Source organism: Alosa pseudoharengus, unplaced genomic scaffold, assembly GCF_046254945.1.
Source record: "Alosa pseudoharengus isolate Yale_2024_CS ecotype anadromous, Long Island Sound unplaced genomic scaffold, YU_APseudo_1.1 YU_APseudo_1.1_scf_10, whole genome shotgun sequence".
Lineage (NCBI taxonomy): Eukaryota > Metazoa > Chordata > Actinopteri > Clupeiformes > Clupeidae > Alosa > Alosa pseudoharengus.
In genome coordinates this window covers 15,300,740-15,314,895 of record NW_027468565.1, presented here as the reverse complement: position 1 = coordinate 15,314,895, position 14,156 = coordinate 15,300,740, and the positions used below count along the sequence as shown (strand labels likewise).

The 14,156-nt window shown below is 40.2% G+C and overlaps 1 protein-coding gene across 6 annotated transcripts in view; it reads right to left on the bottom strand.

The window, feature by feature from the left end:
• Positions 1-12,188, bottom strand: part of ppp6r3 (protein phosphatase 6, regulatory subunit 3) — a 32,026-nt gene extending 19,838 nt beyond the window's left edge. For 5 of the 6 annotated variants that reach the window (XM_076265179.1, XM_076265195.1, XM_076265212.1 and 2 more), the window contains exons 1-4: positions 11,762-11,934; positions 4,521-4,696; positions 2,517-2,750; positions 1,045-1,231 (exon numbers count right to left, since the gene is read on the bottom strand). In XM_076265179.1, coding sequence (XP_076121294.1) covers positions 1,045-1,231; positions 2,517-2,743 — 414 coding nt within the window. In that variant the 5' untranslated portion in view covers positions 2,744-2,750; positions 4,521-4,696; positions 11,762-11,934. Of the gene's footprint in view, positions 1-1,044; positions 1,232-2,516; positions 2,751-4,520; positions 4,697-11,761; positions 11,935-12,093 lie in introns of those variants that run through there. The other variant, XM_076265186.1, reaches the window with a different exon arrangement.
• Positions 12,189-14,156: the final 1,968 nt, after the last annotated feature.

Sequence of the window (14,156 nt, the reverse complement as noted above, 5' to 3'; positions counted from 1 at the left end):
AATAGGTTTTCTTTAACCTGTGCTACACTTTTCCACCAAGTTGTGCGAAAATTGTAGGTACCCGGAGTTTTTTTTTATGTTGACAGACAAACCGCACTACAGTAGCCTACATGGTGCAGTAAATGGAAGCTCTTCGTAGCGCGTGCAACTTACGTCTATAAAAACAATATTTATGGAATAAAATTAGACACCTCTGATTGCTGTTTACGGTTAAACTGCGATGATGTGAACACCAGCCAGCGGAGGGCACTTATATAGCCTAGGCTACCAGGCATGGACTCGTAGGCTATATTTCCCCACAAACCAAGCGGCTGCTTGGACAAATCCACTTGAGGGGTGGGGCAGGGGGGCGCGATCGTAACACACACTGAACCTGTCAGGAAGAGGCCAAAATGATTGCCCTTTCACCCCCCAATCCAAATGGATGCAACTGCATTTATAGGCTAAGCCTAGGTCTACATGACGGGCCGCAAATAGGCTAACTAACTTTAAAAAAAAAATTAAAAAAAATCCCGGAGGTCACCGGCCCACATGTGGACCGGCCCACCGGGCATTTGCCCGGTTGTACAGATTACCAGTCCGAGCCTGGAGGTGAGGGAGGTTGAGACCATAAACACTAAAAAAAATGGATACAATATTGGGGACCGTAAAATCATTTCACAACCTTTTGAATCTCAGGTATTCAAACCTGATTTAAATCAAGGCAACAGTATTGAAAGGTATCAGGTATCAAAAACAAGACAACTGTAGAATTCAAGGGAAAAAACACCATGTTTTTTTGAGGACAATTAAAAAAAACAGATGGAAACATTCCTGGAAAACTAGAAACAAACTGCTGCATGCCCATGTACACACTGTTTTTTACAAGTCGGCATACTAACTTGAGTTTGAGTATGGCATACAAGTATGACACACAAGCCTTTCATTTTCCTGGAAAAACACATTAGCCATATGACAGCCAGCATGGACAACATTTTTTTTGCACAATCTGTATAGTATGCTGTGTAAACCTTAGTTGCCTCAACTTGACACAGAATGGATTACCTGTTCTGGCTTGCGGCCAATAAGGATGCTGAGGACCTTGCTGAAGAAGCTGGCCAGTAGGGGATTGAGTGGGGACTCATTCTGTAGGAAGCCATAGAGCCTCATCAGCAGCCCCTCATCTTCCCCCAGGCGGTCATTGATCTGCCCAACATCAGACGTCAGCAACTCACAAGATATGTTGGGGTATCTGAGGGAAATTTAGAAGATGGTCATTACAATAATACCAATGGTTTCAGTTTCAATTCCAGTTTGTATGGGATAGGGTTGGGTACCTATCACATTTCAACCAATATCGGTACCGTTGCCGGTGCCTGAGGCTCGGTGTCGGTATTCAACGGTACTTTTTTCGGTACCTTACCCTTACTGAATCCATAACGCCTTGTTTGTAACAACTACACCATTTAATTAATTCGGTTGGTACCGGTAAAGGTACAGTGTTCGGTATCCAACCCTAGTATGAGAAGGTGAAATATTTCAGCTTAAACTTTAAAAAATTTTCTCAAGGCAGAATGGCTAGACTGTCATGGAGTGAGTATACAAGCTGAATGTGACCATTCCCTACTCCTTCTTCACCTTCTTAAGGACCAGCCCCAGGCAGATGGGTCCATCCTAAGAAATATATTTGTTTGCCTTAACATCCAAACCGGAAAAAAAAGGTCTGAAAGATCATTTTGGATATGGTGGCAGCTGAGTACGTGCTCCTATAAAGACACATAGAAAGGATTGCTCTCTCCATTCAAGATAGATTGAGTCTTCCTTGCTTACTACGGCAGACAGGGTTACTTCTGTTATGAGCTACTGGCCAGCCAGTAGGCTTGCAAGGCAGAGATTTGAGGTTAGGTGACATGAAGGTGAGTGTCATGCTAAACCGGCACAATACGCACATGCACAAGGTGTTTTATTCTGATTGGGTAATAATCAGCACACGCTCTGCTGGCTCCATTGTGATAGGCCGGTTAGCACCCACAAAATTGTTTTAACAAACATGTTATCTTCTCTTTTACTTTTTACATTTTGCTCAAGATAATATTTAAAGCTAATATGGGTGGCTTAAAAAGGAAAGATATTGCACTTGGTCTTAACAGAAAATTATAAGTCTGACAGGTTAATGCAAACAAACATTTTTAAGGAAGGCCTGGGTCCCGTTTTCAGTTTTCTTCCTTGCTACTGATGACCGTGTGCCTTCTCTAGGGTTCTGTAAAATGTCTCAAGACATTATCAACGTTACCATAAACATAAAACTGAAGGCCAATACCTTTGAGCTCTAGGCATGTTTAAAGTCCAGGCAGGTGCATATACCAGTGTCAATGCCAGCGGTTTTAATCAATGCCAGCGGACAGAGAACAGCAACATTTTAAGTGACACAAAGTGTTTGAGTTTCAGAACATTAGCAGTGGCAGGATGCTACATCCAATGTGCAGGTGAGGAATACAGCTCTAGAGTAAGTAAATAAAGAAATGGTCTGAACTTACTTGTATTTAATCTTTTCCTCCACGTCGTCACAGGGTTCCTGGGTAATGTAGCTCACCAGGTCCTCCATGCACTGTGGGCGCAACAGAAACTCGACGAGTTTGTGGTTCTGGGCCTTGCATTCCTGCAAGACATCCTCCTCATCCATAACCTCGATCAAGGTTACATCCTCCTTCTCTAGGAGTGTGTCAATGTGGGACGTTGTGTGCAGATCAAACTTCCAAAACATGGTGCCACTGAGGAGCGAAACCAAAAGATGTGTTAAGATCGAAGTTATGGAGGAGAAATGATAGAGAGCAAGTGTCAATTCAATTCTTCAGTTTGTGGTTCAATTATACAGGTTTTTTTTTAACCCAATTAAATTTAATGGCTTCAGATTAAACTATATATTTTAAAGTTGTCTGTTACATCATCAACATTATTGGTAGGTCACTCATGAAAAATCACAAACATGAGGTGGTACCAGACTGCATTAGGGACAGTAATGAAAAAGTGTGTCAACAAGAGGCCAAATGGATTAATGGGATGGGATAAATATCTTCCTGTTTGTCAGACAATGTACAAAGGCCCCCCGTTTTTCTTCTTTTGCCGTTTCCTTGCAATATAACCAACATCTGATTAAGAAAAATGTTAAAAGAAGACGGCAGCACTAATATTTTTGAAAATGGGGCCATCCTTAAAAATATTTTCGTTTGCCTTAATCCGACCGACCCTGTCAATTTAGAACCGACCCAAATATTTATTTTTTTCCCCTTTTAGTCCGACCGACTTGCCGGTTGTAACTTGCGTTAAGACCGACCGTTTTTTTTTACTCTAAACAACCAATACAAATAAAATACTATTTATTTTAGTAGGCCTAAGTATTGTGAATATAAATTGCCTACATAAAAACGTAGGCTCTCTTAAATAAAACCCTGTGGCGTCATCTCTACACCATTGGTTTACGCATGTCACACTATGGCCTATACGCTTCGTTTCATTCACACAAACATCTTGACAACGCTTATTACTTGGCACGAAGTTCTGGAAGAACTGTGCCCAGATCTTTTCCCATCCTTTCTCCCCTCCAGTCTAACGGTGACCGTGTTGAAAAATTGAAATTGGTTGTGGTCTATTCAGCATTTCTCAAAATATGGGTCTGCAACGTGGAGACTGCTGGTCCGCGGAGTCGTGGAGTGAAATTAGGCCCGGTGCTTCGTCTGATAATTTGCTGCGCAGTTGATCAAGATACCACGGACCGACAAAAAAAGAAAACAAACGTTTCTGCTATCGATGTCATTAAACATGGAGCCATACAATAAAGTGAGAGAAACTGAAACTAATCGATAACGTTGGTATCAAAGCTCCGCTTCAACTTGTTGAATTATATCTTACATTAGTAAAGCAGTCCTCTGATGTGCATGTCACAAAACATTTAAGTGAAAGTGCATGTATAACAATATAGGCATAATGATTGTGATGATGATAATGACAATTTGATTGGGGGGGGTGGGGGGGGTTGGGTACGTGTAGATGAGCCTTATGACCCCAAAGTCTGCTATGACTGGGCCTCAGGTCAAAGAAGTTTGAGAAAGGCTGGTCTACATAACTTGCATCAGATTGAGGTTTAAAATGATGCGCCTAAAGGCACGGGTTGAGGACCCAGTCAGTTACGTCACAATATACACATTTGTTTAAATTCATACCTACGTAATCACCATGACCAAAATTGTACTTTTGTTTTTTACTTTGAATCTTGAAAAAAAAAATATTGACCTACCTACCGACCCATTTTTTTTTTTTTTTTGGCTGTTACTGCAAACAAGAATATTTTTAAGGATGGCCTGGGTAACACCTGGAAACTCTACCCATACAGAGTCAGGATTCATTTTATTTCAGCTACTTCATAAATATTGTTCTATCTTGCATCACATTAAGTAGGGAAAGATCACGTCACATTCATTAACTCTCAAGACACAAAATCACAAATAATTTTTTAAACAATGAATGATGCTTAAGGTACATACCTGAACGAAGCAGCGCCCCGATGGTAAAAATTCAGATTAAAAATAAAATAATTATTGTGCTCTTTGGGACTTCTGGCCCATTACAGGCACCACGGTCAGCAGAGACGAGAGATCCTTAAGAACAGGACACATGCAGCAGAAATACACTTCGTCCACAGCCCACAATTAACACACACCTGAAACACACGAGAGAGTGTACGTTTTAGCTCATACACATTATCCAGCAGTACTTCACATAGAGCAAACGAATACAATAACTCGTTCATGCATGATGGTTTACTCGTATGTTAAATTTGGTGTTTGTTGCTCCATGTTAGCTCTACTTTCACGTAATGACTTCTGAACTACGCTACTGGATGGAAAGATATTGATAAACAAACAGTTCATCACCTTATAATCTTTTGCTTCTTAGGTTTGATCAAGACTTGTGCATCAAGCAAACACATAGCAGTTAGCTGCAAACTTTGCTTTCTTCACAGTGGCACATTAAACATTTTTGTTTTTTTCCCTCAATTACTTTGAAGCATTTGGCCAGGCGTAAAAAAAAAAAAAGGTTTGGTTCCTGTTGGTTGTTAGTTGAGGCCAGGGTAGGAATTTCACGGCGGCCACGACGGCCATGGCCGTCGTAGCCCCTTGCGTTGGCCGTGAAGCCCCTTTGAAAATCATAGGTTTACAGGCCACGGTGGCCTTGGTGCCCCCTTCTTTCAATATTCTGCTTTGTCCTACTAATAGCGATTTTTATTTAGCCTGTGGCCTGTCAAAATAATCTGCATTCACAGCTCAAATTAATTTAGTCTTTTACGCAGTGGAGAAAGTGACAGCGCAAGAAAGTGCGTCCAAATTCACCCATTCTTCTCAGTTGAACTACTCGCGAAGTAGCCTATTCACCACACAGACATCACAAGTATCACATGAAAGAGCTTTTTCTCAGCTTTTAAACGATGTTAGCCGATAATTGCTGTGTTAAACGGTTCGCGCGGAAAGTAAATAATATAATTTCAATTTAATCATACATTCTACTGAAGGTTTTGCGTCCATGATCTCCCTACCCATTCATCTCGGTGGAATACTTCACAAACCCTTCTTTTAACACATGACAAACCACATATCAGAATAAACAGCAGACCTTACCGAACACAAAGGTGTAAAGCAGTCCCCTGTACAGTTAGCCGTTCCAGAGTAATCCAGTTTTGAATTTGCAGTAAATTTCGACATGCATGGATGTCTCCAAATATGGGCTTTAAGTTTTACAATGTGTTTAAATTGTTCCACATAATTTCATAACGGGCCAAATACAAAATAAATGTTACAAATATCGCCTAGATATTGGTAAATCAGAGGACAGCTGACTAAGAGCTTGTGAAAGTAGCCTTAATTATCACAAAATGCTAAGCATGCATCTAGGCTATTTGAGTTTCTTAAAGCTGAGCTGTGCTACATTTAAATTGTTCAATACATGATTTCATAGCAGGCCAAATATAAAATACATTTTATATATAGCCTAAATATCTGTTTTTATTAGATGATCAGATGATTTACAGTTATATGTAATATGTCATGTTTCATGTTTTTGTAATGTTTCATACAGTGATGCAGGTCTACTGCAGTGAATAGGCTAAATACAACTTTGATAATTTTTATAGCCTACTACTGTATAGTTAACTTTGGCCTTGGTGCCCTGACATGTGGCCTTTGTGCCCCCCACCAAATATGCCCAACTGAAGGCCAAGTGGCCTTGCCCCCAGAATGGTGAAATTCCAAGCCTGGTTGAGGCCATGGGTCGTTAGGGAATTTTTTTTTTTTTTTTTTTCCCAGTGGCAGTAAGGGATACAGTAGGTAGAAAATCAATCCCTCCAGGATTTCGCGAGGTTTTTTGAGACTGTTGCGACCTAAAATGCCTGGATGGAAGTTGCGGTGATTTTAGCTGTTTCTTGTGGAGAAATTGCGGGAGGAAGTGAAAATTGCAAAAATAGTTTAAATTTAGGGCAATTAAGGTTAGTAAGACCAAAATCACACTGATAATCTTGATGCTTATTAAAAAGGATAATCAAAGGTAAACAGTAAGGATTACAGAAAATCAAAGTAGGCCTACTTTATTTGTGAAAATGCTTTGACTGAGGTCATTCACAAAGCATTATAGTAGAACTGTCCAAAAAAGACAGTCACCTAAAGAGATGGCATCTCTGTCATATGTTTCAATACATTCATATATTTTGTAATTCATATTAAGTTCATATCTTTTTAATAATTCATAGTCTGTGGCCTGCATAATTACTAATAGCCAAGTAAGTATCTAGTAATTTCATATTGATTTAAACTATTTGACTACACTTCTGTTTAATGTCATTACATTGGTGGTGTACGTCTAATTGACTGCCTGCCCCTTTAAGGACGTGAGAGTAGCCTAAGTACATTTCTGAGTGGATTGGAAGGCTTGCATCTCACTGTGTTCGGCTACGAGTGTAAATCACTTTTTGCATAGTGCATTACGATATGTGGATGCAATTGGGAATGTCTTCTATGTCATTAGTTAAAATAAATGTAAAAAAAAACAACTCGAATGAAATCATTATTGGATCATAGAAGAGGTAAATGTCTTGCAATTTTATTAATTTCTATGATTTTGGTAGCACTACTCAAACTAAGCCCACAAGCTAGCAAACATGACATAAGCTAAAATGACATATCCAGGTAAACGTTTGCCAATGGGTTGCATAGCCTACTCAAAAATCAGTAAACCAAGTAGGCCTTAATTAACTTACTTTCATAGCCTAGGTAGGTTAGCAACACCAGGTTGAGAGATGCAAGTAAGCAGATCATTAACGTTAGCCTTCTATTTTTTTGTCATCAAAACTGTAGAGGAACGAACACGTTAGGGCAGTCTTTGGTGTCATATGCAAAAGGTGCAGAAGTAAGTGTGCCATCTGGCTCAATATTCTGCGCGAGGGACTGTTGTGGTAGGTGAAATTTCACGGTGAAACTACGATGATTGGTCAAATTTGCGAAAAAGTTGCGGTGTTTGGACAAAATTGCGAGTGCCTTGGTAAGTGACAAAAACAATCGTCTTCGTGAACAGCTGTGCATAGGCTACTTTGTAAAAGAGAGAATACGCTCATCCCTATACATAACGCAAGGGGTAATTAATGTAATTATAGTTCGCCTTTTATTTGTGGATTTATTTAATATATTTAGTGTTATTTCTTCCCCAAGCTCATAAAATAAATTTGGGTCGCACATAAATTGACAGGGTCGGTCGGAAACCGGAACCCAAGAAATTTTTTTTTTATGCCCCATCGCAAAGTGCCTGAAAGAACTAAGATATTTGGTCATCTTCAAGGTACAGTCTGGAATTCTAATCCCTTTCTCTCAAATGTAGTGAATCCTCAGTCGTCTAGCTGTCTGTCGCCAAGCACTGGCAAATCGGCACTCAATTGTCATGTCTGAAAAGTTCAAAGACACAATTTCAACGCCTCGCAGACACTGCACCAATATCTTGCAGGCTAAATATCTGACATTTCAGTGGCTCCAAACCCTGTAGCGTGAAAAGCATTGTGACAAGCAACAAGCTGCAGCAACAAATAAATAAATGTTAAAAGGCGCATCACTCATGCTATTGTGTCATTACTCTAGCTGCTTCTGTGTTAGAATCCTCCTACACATTTGGCCCCAATTGAATCTCAAATTACATTGGCTAAGCTAAAGCATAGCTTTTGTTTGAGATACAACACAATTGTCATACTAGCATTAAACAAAAACACATTTAACTACAGCGGTGAAAAGAGGTCCTCAACCACTTAAACAAATTTTGTGTCTAATTTTAAGGAGAAGAATCGAGTCGTAGCCAATCGATTGGAGCATCCCAAAATAAGCATACAGGTAAATGACAATCACTGAAACAAAAGGAAGAAAAAATATAATTTTTAGGTGAATGAGAACGTCTTCAAATCTGATGACATTTCTTCACTCACAATGGAAGAGCCTTAGTGCACACTAGCGTAGCATTTCGCTCCAGAGAAATGGCAGTGGCCAATACACAGGACACTTCGCTTATCGTCTGTCAAACTCGCACTGTGTCTGCATGTCAGCCTGGAGTTTCTTTTTTGAGCATCTGCCTTCCATCAATAATTGTGTACACTCCCATTTCTGTCAATTATACAGATTTCTTTCTCCAAATTTGACAGCTCGAAAATATGAAAGAGTACTGTGTTTATAACACTTATTTTGTATACATCCTGGGCAATAAGTTATTCAAATTCCCTATTTATTAAAAAATATGTTAAATGCATTGATACTGCAGACACATCTGTTCTCAAATCATCTTTTTTCTTTTTTTACTAAGCGGAGTTTATCACCTATGTGATACATCCTACTCAACTTTGCTGTCTTCCACTACCAATAAAGAGATGCAAAATCAAAAATAATCAACATGTGGGATGAGTGATGGATTCTGTTTCTCTTTCCAGAATTAAATGTCTTTGGGCTTAATTATAGATGAGCAAAAGATGAAAACAATTATGGGGATGACATGCAGTTCTTAACTCATACCAAATATTTGGGGAGTATAGAAGGAAAGTCCATCACTGAGTAGACACATGTGGAGCCAAATGTATTGCATGAAGGAGGAAGGTTTGGAAAACAAATATTCTGTATCTTTACATTCAGACCAGCAGCAGTTCCACACTGGACAGTCTATATATAACCAGGCCAAAAAGCATCTCATTAGCTTTCCAATTAAAAAAAAAAACAAAAAAAAAATACGGCATGGACAGGGTTTAAGGGCAATGGCACAGCCATCTTGACAGATCATGAATGACGAAAGAAAGCACGCTTATTAATAGACTAGGAGATGGGGGTTGGGCTGAAGGAGCATTGACACTGGCCTCTTTCCAGACCCTTCCAATTAGAGGATGAGTTGCCAAGCACTGTTCAAGTGTCAAAACAGCAAAATATAAAATAACACCAAAAACACACTTAGTGTGTGAATTGGACTGACAACAGTAATAAGTTACTTAACTGAAAATAGCTACAAACATACAATCATACCAAATCATCCACTGCAATCAAACTAAACTACCCAAAATACAAATAATGAAGACATGCCAACTCAGTGATAGCAGACCAGTTGGACAGTTATATGCAACTGCCCATATATATGGATTTATATGTAGCCTATATGAATGAAGATTCCACAGTTCAAGTCCTAAGAGGAAAAGAGAAACCAGGGCTACTTCATGTCACATACCTGTAAAGGGTAAGAGCTGCGGAAGGTACAGTAAGTTACAGCTCTACTTGAGCAACAGCATAAGCTTCCAAGACGACGAGTGCATTTACACTTAATAGCACTATTGAATACAACGAGAATCCAGACCATCTGTTTACTCTAACCGTGAAAATCTGTCCAGTTCTAGTTAGCAAACAATATAACGCAGTACTGCTGGCCACCACCCACGCATGTAAACATTAGTTCGACATGTCTTTGGAATTCGATCGCTAGTTGTTAGAGAGCCACTGTAGCTGCCTTTCACTCTATATCGTTTGTACTTAAAAGCTAGCCATAACTATTTCAGCCGGTGGTTTAAATAAATCCCAATGTCTATGGTTCTTCGTAAAATTACAAATCTCCGTTAAGTCTTAAATAAATCCCTAAAATCGCGTGACTGGACCACACTCGCTAGTAACAGCATACAGTCGATTCACCATTGGGCCTAACTCGTTTCCCTGCATTTATAACGAGGCAGCACAAATGAAACGCTCGAAGAATTGGTAGATAGTCAGTGAGAGCCTTTTAACTAACTTATCGGCACACCAGGCTACATAATTGGCCAATTGTCAAGACTGACAATGTTAGTGATCACCCAAGAAGTAACGTTAGCATCAACATGTTCGAAATACTGAACGCAAAATAACTTTGCAAGCCACGCTTATATCTGCGGACTATGGGAGGACAATTATAACACCACCATCTTACTTTCTCGTGATAACAACCTTCAGCTAGTACAAACAAACGTTAAAGATAAATGTAAAAAGGGTAACTTGGACCCCAACGTTAATCGTCTGACCAGACCGATTATAGGAAAGCAAGCCGGTTTGGTTGAATGCGCCCTGATCAGTGTCAGACACTCACTACTTTCCAACTGTAGCAGCTAGAAACCAGACTTCATAACAACACTATCTAACTGTTTTCATAGAATTACATTACTATTCTAACAAAAACACACATGTTTGCCCTGGTAAGCAAACGTTACCCAAATTGTTAAGGTTATTAACGCTAGTTGGTAAATTAAGCTGGCAAAGCATTTTCGAAAGTTAACCTGAAAGCTACTTAAGTAGGAAGTGACGATAATCTTTTTTCGTGTAGGCACTATGCTATCGCTAACTGTTCTAGGAACCTCGGCGATCAAGGTTGACAACATAGGTCCTCTTTGCTAAGCTTAGCTTTGTAGACAGTCAAACGTGAATACACAACAACTCTTTAAAAAGCTTAGATGCTGAATGAAGCAAGCTTTTGCTTGTTTAACTTTACGTGCCAAATAAACTGGCAACCAGTTGAGGCCTATTACATAGACATGAACTCGCTCAGTGACACCAGTCAACATCACAAGCTCCAGTCGGCATTTTAAAGCTAGCTACGACGGCTAATAAACCACTAATGTTAAGTTAACCGATTTTCTCATTGACTTAACGTTACCACGTATTGTGAACGATGCTGTTAACGTTAATTATTGTAATCACCAAAAGCTATAATTCAATGCAGTATTCTTCTACACAATAAACATTCTCGTAAATACGTATGCATGACACAGTTCAGTCGACTTCAACTCATTTTACCCGAGCTACAGCCGGCTATTGCGTTAAACATTGCTAATGCTATGTTGTCCGACTGGAAGCTAGCCGCTAGCCTTAACCACCTAGTAACATTAACGTAAAATCCATACCTAGGAGCAGGTTTTGGTTAAAAATACAGGCTGCAAACAACCATACCGGAGTGTAATCTCAGGAAATATTACGTAAAGAGGCACCGTTGTTTAAAATTATGTTGAATCGTAACATTCGTTACTATGTGATGCTGCAATTCGCCCTTTATCCGCAAACCATTTCGAAATAGCTAGCTAATACTAGCTAGCTAGCTGATACCAGCAAAAAGTAACATCCATTAGCTATTCAAGTAGCGTGCTAGTTAGCTACATAGCTAACGATCCTCCCGTCGCTAGTGAGAATTACATGGGCAGGAATGTACGTACCGTTTAAGAGCGGTTTAAGGCGAGTCCCCGACATGTAGCTAGGCAATCCTTTAAATAAAATGTTACTGAAATTAAAACGCGATCACCTCGCGAATTTTGAGAACACAATAACCTGTTTACAACAGATTCTGACAGGCGCGAAAAGGTAGACCATCAGAGGGCACTTTTCAAGATGGCGGTTATATCAACTTCTACAGTCCCTTCCCCCCACTAGAACTACCATAGATGTCAATCAAACTGATAACCGGGTAGTTATTGGTTTACGTATATATCAATCATACCAAAACCTTATTGTGGCTGAATCCTGATTTGTGATTTTGCATGTCACTTACAACAGGAGGAACCCATCGATCTTCTACTTAAAGTCAGTCTTTTCTCTGCGCCTTTTCGAAACTAAATAGAGCTAACTCGCCATTTTGGAACGAGAGTGGGAGAATCCACCCAATGCATTAAAACACACCCAGCCACTGTCTAGAATTGGAAACGGTTGACCGATTGGACCAAGGAAATGTTGGTCACGCCCAACGACAGTCATCGCTACAACCAAACTCTGCTAGGCATGCCTGCCTAAAATATGCAAAGTGCCGGGCTGCACCGCCAACGTCGAGTGTAGGCCTGTTATATGCATGGCCAAGATATATGTATACAACATATATCTTGGCCATGCATATAACAGGCCTACACTCGTTACTACATACATTACATGCGTAGGGTTCTAGGGGGTATTCCAAGAACAAAGTTTAGTGAAAAGCTGTGTTAGTTAACTCAGAGTAAGTGGCAAATCTTCTAATAGAATAGCCTTATGACCACATTCTAGTAAAACAAAGACACACAATCCATCATGTAAGTGAAATACCCAAATTACTCCTATTTTCATTTTTTTTTCACATTTCACATAACTTAGACACTGCATAATTAGCATATCACACTCCTCCAAGTTTCCTGGATACATGCATCACAATGTGCACGGGCTTATCAATATCAACTGAGTATAAACAAAAAGACATAAACATTCATGTTTCATGTCAGGGCGCATAATTATTGTATTCATGCCTGGGAAATGCCTAAAGAATTGTGAAACAAATTACAAAAACTTATGTGTGGTGTAGCCATAGGTGTAGGTATAAATTGGTAGAAATATGCATTTAAAATCTAGGGGGCGCTATGCAAATGATGAGTTATGCCTATTGATTATTACATCAAATAGCAAGTTGTCTTAAAGGATCACATACACTTTTTTGGAGGGAAACTAGATGTACTGCAAAGTGGTAGAAAATATGACTGCCACTCAGTCCTGCACATTTTCTCTGCAAAAATAATGTGTGTGCATACCTGTGTGTGTGTGTGTCTGTGCTTGTGTGTGTGTGTGTGTGTGTGTGTGTGTGTGTGTGTGTGTCTCTGTGTGTGTGTGTGTGTGTGTGTCTGCATGGGTGTGCATGTATCTTTATGTGTGTTTGCGTGTGCTCATGAGTGCGTGTGTGTGCATGCATAGTGTAGTCACTAAATGTACAGATATAATCATTTATTGTATGGTCCCCCATGAACCAAATTCCACGAAACTTCAGAGGGAGTCATAATGATCCTACACTTCAAATTCCATGCAGTTTTGAATCTGTCAGCCTGTTAGATACCTGCGATTACAATGCTTCATTTTTGCTTTTTCATTTTTAACTAGGTGGCGCTATACATGAAATGAGTGGGTATGGGATGGGTTGACATGGCCCCTGGAGACCTACAAATACAATTGGTCATCCTAGGCCCTACGGTTCTCCAGATATTCACAGAAAACTGTGTCCACCCTACCCTCCTTTCAGGGGGTCCAGTCCGGCGGGGGGTGGCGACGGATCAAAATGAAAAACAATGGTTCCGTGTCATCCTTGTGGGGCTACATGCCCACCAAGTTTCATGCACCCCGGTCTTTCAGTGTCTCTGGAATCGTTGACTGGAATCCGGAAGAAAAAAACTCTGACTAAACCTATATGGCCACTTTGCGGTCTTTGCTTATACTCCAGTGTTGGAAGAGGATACTTACTTGTAGATACGTAGATGTTCTTTTTTTTTTTTTATATATATATTTTTGGGCTTTTTGCCTTTATTTGGACAGGACAGTGGAGAGTGAGACAGGAAGCAAGTGGGAGAGAGAGATGGGGTGGGATCGGGAAATGACCGCAGGTCGGATTCGAACCTGGGTCCCCGTGGGCACTCGGACCCGTATATGGTATGGGCGCTGTAGCCTGCTGCGCCGCTGCGCCACAGCGCCCCCGATACATAGATGTTCTGTAGCCGTGGTAACGCAGTCCTGGTGATACGTTCGGTGCACCTGGTCATCATTAATCCTTGCCAGAGTCTCTCGCTGAGGAAATTGATATTGTGCTCCCGCGAGAACTGAATTCCA